Below are 10,971 nucleotides of genomic sequence, written 5' to 3'. Positions count from 1 at the left end.
ATTAGATATGAGTAGTACACCCACACACACACCGAGAGAGCGCGCGCGCGCACACACACACACACACACACACACTTATGACAATCGAAAATGTCTCCAGAGATTGTCAGATGTCCCCTGGGTGCAAAATCATCCCTGTTGAAAACTATTGCATTTTAGAAAAAGGAAATTTGACCCCTACCTCATATAACCCAAAAAGTTAACTCTAGGTAAAGTACTGGTATATATTTAAGCCTAAAAGTAATGTGTAACTATAGCCTGTGGGCCCAATGTGCTCCTCCCTTGTTTTTATTAATAAAGCTTTATTGGCACACAGTCACACTAATTAATTTACTATTGTTTACAGCTTTTTTTGTACCAAAATGGCAGAGTTGAGTAGTTGCTACACAACTACTGACCCTCAGAACCTAGGACACTATCTGGCCTTTTGCAGAAAAACTTACTAATCTCTCTGATAGAAGAATATTTTCATGACTAGGGCAGAGGAATATTTATTTATTTATTTTTAATTCATTGATTTTAGAAAGAGAGGAAGGAAAGCAGGGAGGGGGGGTAGGGGGAGAGAGAGAAAGAAACATCAATTTTTGTTATTACACTTATTTATGCATTCATTGGTTGATTCTTTTATGTGCCCTGACCAGGGATCGAACCTATAACCTTCATGTATCAGGACGATGCTCAACTGAACTACCTGCCCAAGGCCAATAAGTATTTTTTAAATAACACACAAAATGCCTTAATGATAAGGGAAAATATTTTAAAATCGGGCTATGGTAAAATCAAGAATTTCACCCTGGCCAGTATGCTCCCTGGTTAGAGCATTGGCCTTTACACTGAAGGGTTGAGGATTCAATTCCCAGTCATGTGCATGTACCTGGGTTGCAGGTTCAATCCCTGGCCCCAGTCAGGGCATGTGTGGGAGGCAACCATCAGTGTCTCTCTCACGTCGATGTTTCTCCCCCTCTCTCCCTCCCTCTCTTCCGCCCACTCTCCCTGCCTCCCACTCTATCTAAAAGCAATGGGAAAATATCCTTGGGTGAGTATTAACAACAACAAACAAACAAATAAGAATTTGAAGAACGAAAAACAAAAAAATCAAGAACAAAGTTGGAAGACTGATGCTACCTGACTTTAAGACTTACTATAAAGCAACAGTAATCAATACAGCCCAGTATTACCAACAGAATAGACAACTAGCCCTGGCCAGTGTGGCTCAGTTGGTAGGAAGGTCATCCCATGCACCTAAGGGTGGCAGGTTTGATTCCCAGTCAGAGCACATAACCAGGTTGTGACTTTGACCCCTGGTTGAGGGGCATGCAGGAGGCAGCCATTCAATGTTTCTCTCTCTCCCTCCCTCCCTCTCCCTCCCTCCCTCTCCCTTCCTCTCTCTAGAGCCAATTTTAAAAATTGTTAAAAACTGGCCCAGAGAATAATTTTTTAAAAAAGAACAGACAGGATAGAAACTCCAGAAATAGACCCACATAAATACAGCCAATTAATCTCTGACAAAGGTGCAAAGACAATACAATGGAGCAAAGACAGTCTTTTCAACAAATGGTGCTGAAACAACTGGACATCCATCCACATGCCAAAAAAAATGAATCTCGACACAGGCCTTATACCCCTCACAAAAATTAACTCAAAACGGACCACAGACCTAAATGTATCAATAAACACACACAAAACCCATAAAACTCCTAGAAGGTGACATAGAAGAAAATCTAGATGACCTTGGATATGGCGATAACTTTTTAGATACAACATCAGAGGCATGATCCATGAAAGAAAGAATTGATGAGCTGGACTTCATTAAAGTTAAAACGTCTGCTCTGCAAAAAGCACTATTAAGAAAGTGAAAGGACAAGCCACAGACTAGGAGAAAATATGTGCAAAGGACACATATGACAAAGGACTGTTACCCCAAATACACAAAGAACTCTTAAAACTCAACAATAAGTAAACAAGCAACACAGCTAAAGAAATGGGCCAAAGAACCTAACAGATACCTCACCAAACAAAATATGCAGATGAGAAATCAACACGTGAAAAAATGCTCCACCTCCTATGTCATCGGGGAAATGCAAATGAAAACAACAGGCGACCACTGAACACCTACCAGAATAACGGAAATCCAGAACACTGGCAACACCGAATTCAGAGCATCAGGCACTCTCGTTCGCTGCTGGTGGGAATGCAAAATGCTACAGCCACTTTAGGAGACAGCTGGTGGTTTCTCACAAAAGTAAACATCCTCTCACCATGTGATCCAGCAATCACGCTCCTTAATATTTACCCAAAGGAGTTGAAAAGTATGTCCAGAGAAAAGCCTGCACATGGATGCCCATAGCAGCTTTATTCTTAATTGCCCAAACTTGGAAGCAACTGAGATGCCCTTCAGTGGGTGAGTGGATAAACTGTGGCACATCTGGACAATGGAATATCATTAGTACTAAAAAGAAAGGAGCTATCAAGCTATGTAACAACATGGAGCCGTGGTCGGCAAACTGTGGCTCCTGAGCCACATGCGGCTCTTTGGCCCCTTGAGTGTGGCTCTTCCACAAAATACCACGTGCGGGCGCGCACGTAGAGTGCAATTGAAACTTTGTGGCCCATGCGCAGAAGTCGGTTTTCGGCCTGGGCGAGCCTATTTTGAAGAAGTACTGTTGATATTTGGCTCTGTTGACTAATGAGTTTGCCGACCACTGACATGGAGGAACTTTAAATGCATATCACTAGGTGAAAGAATCTTAGGTAATCTGAAAGGCTGTGTACTCTGTGATTCCAACTACATGACATTCTGGAAAAGGCAAAACTACAGAGACAGTAAAAAGAGCAGTGGTTGCCAGCGGTTAAGGGAGAGGGAGGGAGGGATGAATTGGTGAAACACAAAGGATTATTAGGGGAGTGAAAATGTTCTGCATGACACTGTAACATTCCCATCACATCACAAGGTGGATGCATGTCATTATATATTTGCCCAAACCCACAGAGTGTACAGACCAAAAGTGAACCTTAACGTAAACTGCAGGCTTTGGGTGATCATGATGTGTCAATGTTCATTGATTTAAAGGTTTCAGAAAATGGAAAAGGGAACTATTTGCATAGATAACTATTGCCACTTAAGAAGCTGCTGATTGAGTGAGGGCCATGCCCCCTGGACTTCCTTCTGCTTCTGTGGTCAGAACAGCTCAGCCAAACTCTTCCCCCAAAATTCAGAGGGCATCTCTGCTCCTGCCACCTGTGTTTTCACCCCCACACCCAGAGGTGTGGCAATCGGGCTGCAGAAGTTTGGGACAGGGCGGGAGTGGGGAGGCAGAGCAGTGCTGGGTAAGGACAGGCTGCTCAAGACCCAACCAGAGATGGTTCATTACGGTGACAGTGATGGCAAGTGGCCTGTTAATGGAGCACGTGCTGGTCCCAGCTGCTCTAAGTGCTTCACATGCATTCCTGTCCCACCCTTTTTCATTGAGATACAATTCACATACCATAATATCCACCCTTTAAGAGCATACAATTCGGTGAGTTCTAGTTCCGCCACTAAAGGTTGTGCCATCATCACCACTACTTAGTTCCGGAATATTTCCATCGCCCCACAAGGGAGCCCTGCACCCATTAGCAGTCTCCTTGACACCCCCACCCCACCAGCCTCCAGCACCCACTGTATGCCATCTGTGGTCAGGAACGAGAGGGGGTAAATTCAACAGGACACCCGCCCCAAGGCGGTGCCCATCAGAGCTGTGGTCCAGCTCCTGTGGGGCATCAAGACTCAGGTCTGGATCCCCTGCAGCGAGGCAAAGGCTTTGGCAGAGGTGGTGCCCCACACGCACTGGGGCGTGGCACCAGAGCACATGGCGGGCCGGGTGTGGCCAGACGCTGTGTGCCAGGGGTGGAGATGCTTTCCCTGCAGACTGGGCGACCAGGTGTGGGTGCCTGCAGTGTGCAGGGCGTGGGGGAGGTGTTCTGGGGCCTGGGGGGCGGGACTTGGTTGTGTGGGAGCCACCCCCAGACTGGAAGTTGAATTGTTCACATATTTTTGTGGCTGGAGCAAGGGAGAAAGACATTTTTGTGGGCAAGAGCAAAATTATTGGCCTTGGAGCTTAATATTTTTTATCAGTCTTGGCTCTAGGTTAGATAAAAAGACTGCAAGACAGACAGAGCGGGTTGGGGTGAACAGTCTGGGGACACTGACGCCACTGAGTGTCTCTGACCGGGGGCATGTGTGGAGGACGAGGTTGTCCCTGTGATCTCTGGCACCCGGTTGTCTTCCGGGGTTGGTGGCCCGGTCCAGTCGGCACAGGCTCGCTGCCAGGTCTGCAATTCAGCTTCTCTACTGTTAGCAGCGGGGCAGCATGGGCCTGATGCTGCCCGCAAGGCCCAGCGGGTGCTCGGTGCACGCTCAGGATTCCTGCGGACAGGATTCCCCTGTCCACGGGCTCATGCAATAGGAAACGCACCCCATGGGTTCAGCGTTTAGATTGCAAAGGCCTCCTGACTCCGTGAGCAGTTTGGTTCTTAGGCTCCAGCCAGAGGAGTGTTGTTCTTTGAGGCACTTGCTGTGTGACCCCAGACGTGCCAGCTCCAGGGCTGCCTGGTGGCTCTGCCAGGGTCTATTACTGCCAACATCCAGTCGGGTGTATCAGGCAGAGGCGAGGGTCAGCCCTTTGTGCCTCGCGGCCGCACTCTGGTTTCTGCTCCCCAGACCCCTGGCCGGATGCTGGCTCCTGGGATCTCACACTGCGTTAGTCTGTCTTCATGGGCCGCACTTCCCACTCTCCGCGGTCTCACTAATAAAAGGAATTTTCCTCTTAACAACACAGTGCCTTCTTTCCTGTTTAGGAACCCCGAGGGTGGGCCCCTCCTGTCTTTGCAAACGGGAAGTGGGGGACCCCAAACCTGTCCTGCGGAGAACAGGGGTATGCTGGGCCACCATCAGATCAGGGTCTCCTGGAAAACACTAGGCACGTGAGTCTAAATTTAACAAAATGATACTCTTACTAAAGACGGCTCACCAGACCAGGGTGAGCCTTTCGCTTCCCGGTCTGTAATCAATAGCCTCTCCCAGATCAATTAGCCAGGCTCCTGGGGCCTGACTCCCGAGTTGCTATATTCCACGTGTGTCACTTCCTTATGTGACATGTGTGTTTACCTTCTTTACAGGAAGCGTTACGTGGATGCCCCAGGTAATGTTCCCTATATGCGCAGGAAATTAAATGAGATACTTCTGTACGGGGCTGAGAATATCTTGTCTGTTAGCCAGATTTGTGTTCACAGCCAGCAGCTGGAAGCAGGAGACTTTGTCCTCTTAAAACGCTCCTCCCCTCACCCCTCTCTCTCCTCCCCCCTCCGCTCCCCCTCCCTTATCTCTTTCCCCCAGTGATCCAGGACTGGCATATGGGGACTCTGGCCTGTCACTCAACCAGGATTGGATCATATCCAAGGGCTGTGCTCACCTACTGCCTCAGGTGTGTTTGGCAGCAGGGGGATACACATTGGGCCCTGAGTCAATAGCTGTTGGTCTGTGATAGGCAGGGCTGCACCCCAGGCTCTGGCTGTGGGGGCCTCAGAAACCACCCACTCTAGTGGGGTAACCACACCGGGTGCCCTACCAAGCAGACCAGGCGCCTCCAGAGCACCCCATGAAGGATGGCAGTTGGAAGCCCAGAAGTTAAGTAAGAAGCACGCAGCCTCAGGTAGCAAACCCTCCAGGTGTGATGGCAAATTTGTAAAAGACAGAGGCACACACAGAGACCAGAGTCACCGCAGGCCCTGGAAACAGCGCTTTATATTTGAGCCAGAGAATCTTGTCGTTTGAGCAAATAAATGCAGGAGAGCGCATCCCTGGCGTGGAGACCCTGCCCCCTCTGGGGGACCCACGTAAATAAATAAACACTCAACACGTTTACTTTGAAATGATCCTCACACATGGATGCCCCAGGATCATGTACTCTTTGTAAAATAATAGTAGTAATAACTACCTAGTTAAGAGGAGATGGAAATGTGTAGGGAAATGGGACTCAGCTTTATGTAAGCGGTGACAGACACCAGAGCACGGAGGCTCCAGGTAGAACTTTTAGTGCTATTTGGCATCTGGTTTACACACTGGGTGAGGCGACCAAGCAGAGGTGCCGCCCGGGCCTGGGTCACCTGGGGCTCTGTCCTCACCACTGGTCCTGGCCTCTCCTTGACCCGGGGAGGGAAGGAGGACAGAAACCTCGGAAACGTTCTCCTGATGTCTCTAGGAGGTTGGCCACAGAAGCAGGCGTGGTGGAGGCTGCTTTTTAAAAAAAAAAACCAAAAAGAAGTTCTTTTTCAATCTCCCCCCTGTCATGGTGCGTAGGGGGGAGGCTTCTCCCCAGGGAGGAAAGGGGCTGGAGCATAGAGAGGCGGGGCGTTGGGCGGGAGCCCGAAGCTGGAGCTGGACTGGGACGGAGGCTGCGTGTCCTCAGACAGAGAGAGGTCAGTGGAGGACGAGGCTGGGAAGCTGCTGGACGGCTGCAATGGAACAGAAAAGGCTCCCTCAGTCCGTGGAGAGGGCCAGCCACACGCAGTTCACGTGGAGCACCCCTCAAAGAGCCCACCTGGGGCTCGGGCTCCCCCAGACCCAGGGTCACCCGCCTAACCAAGGCCCTTAGGGTGGGAACACTCCCTGACCAGAGTGAGTTCTCAGGGAGGCCAGGGGGAGGCCGGGCCCTGCCCAGTGGGGGCCTCCTTTCCACAAAGTCTGCTCCTGCCGTCGCCTGTGGAAACACCCAGCTGTGGAATTCCTCAGACTTCCCAGCCCTCACGCCTGCTGTGCGGGAGTCTCGTTTTTCAAGGGCAAACATGTCCAAGGAGAAGGCTGCCCAGCTCATTTGGGGACCCCTGGGTTCACCCAGCACGTCACACTTTACAGAAAAACCCAAGAGCTCAGCATTTGTCACCGAGTGTGATGATTAATTTTATGTGATAACTTGGCCAGGCCTCGGTGCCCAGATGTTTGGTCAAACACCTGTCTGCAAGTGGCTGTGATGGCATTTTGAGGTTGACATTGAAATCAGTAGACTGAATAAAGCAGGTCACTCTCCATGATGTCAGTGAGCCTCATCCAATCAGTTGAAGGCCTTAAGAGAACAAGACTGAGATTTCCAGGGAGGAGGGAATTCTCCCAGGAGACTGACCTTGGGCTCGAAACTGCAACATCCATTTTTCCTGGGTCTCCAGCCTGCCATCCTGCCCTACCCAGGACACCTTGCTCTGTCCCTGTCTCTCTATTTCTCTGTCTCAATGTCTAATCTATATCTATGTCTACATATATGTGCATCCATCCATCCTATTGGTTCTCTGGAGAACCCTGACGTAGACTCAAGTAGAAGTGATTGAGAAGAAAAATGTTTTTTCAGTTTTTCTCCTGAAAAACTGTTACAAACTTGTTACACTTTTTTCTTTTTCAAGTTCTAAGAGTTGAAAATGCCTACTTAAAACCGATCTTTAGACAAATAAAGCACACAGGCCCTGCTGTGAAATGCCACAGGGTGAGTGTAGGGCCCTGGTCTCCTGGCGGTGCTGTAATTCCTTTGCTCTCTGCCCGCCAAGTGCCCCAGGGCCCCCGAGAGGCCGACCTGTCTGCCTTGCCCTTCCCTGGAGACTTCTCCACGAAGGAGGTCCAGGAGCCCCAGACCTCAGGATCTGAAAGGAGGATTTCCTCACAAGCTGTCCCTGAAGCCAAGAATGTCACCTTGCTCAGGGTCAACATCCTGAGTTTTCAGGATCTGACAGCCCAGGGCCCCTGCCCACCTTCGTTTCTTTCTTTCTCTCAAACTCACACTCTGACCACAGGGACAAAGAAAATCTCTAGAGAACATTCTCTGGGGTCTGCTGGGAGCTCCCAGATCCCACCATGTATGTGTCCAGCTCTTCACTGGAAATGAGCACCTGGGAGAACCACAGCATAAACCACCCAGACCATAGAGCAAATCACCAGGAACCAGGGAGTAAACCAGAAGGAACCACGAAGTAAACCACCACAAATCGCAGAGTAACTTGCCAGGAACCATGGAGTAAACACCCTGAACCACAGAGTAAACTACCACGAACCACAGACTTAACCACCATGAACCACAGAGTAAAACACCATGAACCACAGAGTAAACCACCACAAGCCACAGACTAAAATACCACAAACCACGGAGTAAAACACCATAAACCATGGAATTAACCACCATGAACCACAGAATAAAACACCATGAACACAGAGTAAACCACCATGAATCACAGAGTCAAACACCACGAACCACAGAGTCAAACACCACAAGCCACAGAGTAAAACATCACGAACCACAGAGTAAACCACCACAAACCACGGAGTAAAACACCATAAACCATGGAATGAACCACCATGAACCACAGAATAAAACACCATGAACACAGAGTAAACCACCATGAACCACAGAGTCAAACACCACGAACCACAGAGTAAACCACCATGAACCACAGAGTAAACCACCATGAACCACAGAGTAAACCACCATGAACCACAGAGTAAACCACCGCGAACCACAGAGTAAAACACCATGAACTATGGGTAAACCACCCCGAACCACAGAGTAAAACACCGTGAACCACAGAGTAAACCACCGCGAACCACAGAGTAAACCACCGCGAACCACAGAGTAAAACACCGTGAACCACAGAGTAAACCACCGCGAACCACAGAATAAACCACCGCGAACCACAGAGTAAAACACCATGAACCACGGGTAAACCACCGCGAACCACAGAGTAAAACACCGTGAACCACAGAGTAAACCACCACGAACCACAGAGTAAACCACCACGAACCACAGAGTAAAACACCACGAACCACAGAGTAAAACACCATGAATCACAGAATAAACCACCATGAACCACAGAGTAAAACACCATGAACCACAGAGTAAACCACCATGAACCACAGAGTAAACCACCGCGAACCACAGAGTAAAACACCATGAACTATGGGTAAACCACCGCGAACCACAGAGTAAACCACCGCAAACCACAGAGTAAAACACCGTGAACCACAGAGTAAACTACCGCGAACCACAGAGTAAACCACCATGAACCACAGAGTAAAACACCATGAACCACAGAGTAAACCACCATGAACCACAGAGTAAAACACCATGAACCACGGGTAAACCACCACGAACCACAGAGTAAAACACCATGAACCACAGAGTAAACCACCGCGAACCACAGAGTAAAACACCATGAACTATGGGTAAACCACCGCGAACCACAGAGTAAAACACCATGAACCACGGGTAAACCACCGCGAACCACAGAGTAAAACACCATGAACCACAGAGTAAACCACCGCGAACCACAGAGTAAACCACCACGAACCACAGAGTAAACCACCACGAACCACAGAGTAAAACACCACGAACCACAGAGTAAAACACCATGAACCACAGAGTAAACCACCATGAACCACAGAGTAAAACACCATGAACCACAGAGTAAACCACCATGAACCACGGGTAAACCACCACGAACCACAGAGTAAAACACCATGAACCACAGAGTAAACCACCGCGAACCACAGACTAAAACACCATGAATCACAGAATAAACCACCATGAACCACAGAGTAAACCACCATGAACCACAGAGTAAACCACCATGAACCACAGAGTAAACCAACACAAACCACAGACTAAAACACCATGAATCACAGAATAAACCACCATGAACTGTGGAGTAAACCACCAGTAACTATAGAGTAAACTACACGGACAGACAGGGCTGGATCAGGGGAGTGGACAAGAAATCCCATAATCACAGGGTGTGAGCGAAATCTCTCCTTGTGTCCTTGTTCACAAAACTCATCAACACCAACCCCTTCCCTGACTTTCCTGACCAATCAACTCCTAGGAGCAAGGAAGGTGGGTTCTCTACAAAAAAATTTTTTTGGCCAACTGCCCAAATCGGCCGCCGGCAGCTGTCTCGCCCCCTGCTGCTGTGCAGGAGCATTTTGCTGCTGCGGACGCCCAGGGTCCCCTCCCTCCCTGCTGTCAGCAGAAACAGGAGCTTCAGTTCTGTTGTTTTTCTGCTATGGAAACACGGGAACCTCATTGATTTGTCCTCTCCTCAAAATCCAATTATTGACCTATATGTAATTATACTCCTACATGTGCTGGCGATAATAGCTGATTAGGCCAACGGGATGAGAGCCCAGGCCTCCCCCGGGAGGGTGAAGAGGGGCATCTGCTGCTTGTGAAGAGCCAGAGGCCCCCGAAGGAGGGAATGTGACACTGGAATCGAGCAGACCCACTCACCAGCACTGGGATTTAGGGATGGAAGACCATCCGCCACATCCCGCACTCCTGCAAGGAGCACGTCTCCTGAGGGAACACGGCAAGAGCAGGACACCACCCAGCACCCCGAAGTCAGGCTCCAGGCTTACCAAGAGCCCTGGCTGCTGCCCACCCCCAAGGACCACTCATGCATCCGGCAGTTGACACATGAAGATGTATGACTTCATTGCAAAGGATCAGGTCTGAGCCCCCCGCAGCACCCCTCCCGCCCAAGCACAGAAACACAACTCCGCGTGCATGTTAATATTGTAAACTTCCTAGCACTTGCTGCTGGCGTTGTTAGTAGTACAGGCAAAAGAATGCTAAGCCCATCTGGTTGCCCCACCCCGAAATGGAAGCCTAGGTAAGTTGTGTGGACCAGTGGTTCTCATCTTCGACCCCCTGAGGACACTGGGCAACTTCTGGATACATTTTTGGTTGTCACAACGGGGGTGTACTGACAGCTGGTGGGTGGAGGCCAGGGACGCTGCTCAACATCCTATCATGCACAGGGCAGCGTCACCCCTCAGAGCTCTCTAGCCCCAACGTCAGTAGTGCCACGATTGAGGTCTGGAGTACATAAGGCGACAGATTATTAGGGTCTATTTCAACCAGAAGCTTCCTAGCTTATAAAGAAGGAAAAGCCGAAACCACA

The 10,971-nt window shown here is 49.4% G+C and overlaps 1 protein-coding gene across 2 annotated transcripts in view; it reads right to left on the bottom strand.

The window, feature by feature from the left end:
- Positions 1–5,762: 5,762 nt before the first annotated feature.
- TMEM255B (transmembrane protein 255B) overlaps positions 5,763–10,971 on the bottom strand; it is a 45,603-nt gene continuing 40,394 nt past the window's right edge. For both annotated transcript variants that reach the window (XM_059685200.1, XM_059685202.1), the window contains one exon: positions 5,763–6,492. In XM_059685200.1, the coding sequence (XP_059541183.1) occupies positions 6,325–6,492 (168 nt within the window). In that variant the 3' untranslated portion in view covers positions 5,763–6,324. The remainder of the gene's footprint in view (positions 6,493–10,971) is intronic.

This window comes from Myotis daubentonii, chromosome 2, assembly GCF_963259705.1.
Source record: "Myotis daubentonii chromosome 2, mMyoDau2.1, whole genome shotgun sequence".
Classification (NCBI taxonomy): Eukaryota; Metazoa; Chordata; class Mammalia; order Chiroptera; family Vespertilionidae; genus Myotis; species Myotis daubentonii.
The sequence above is the reverse complement of the archived record's forward strand: the minus strand, read 5'-3'. Positions and strand labels throughout refer to the sequence as shown.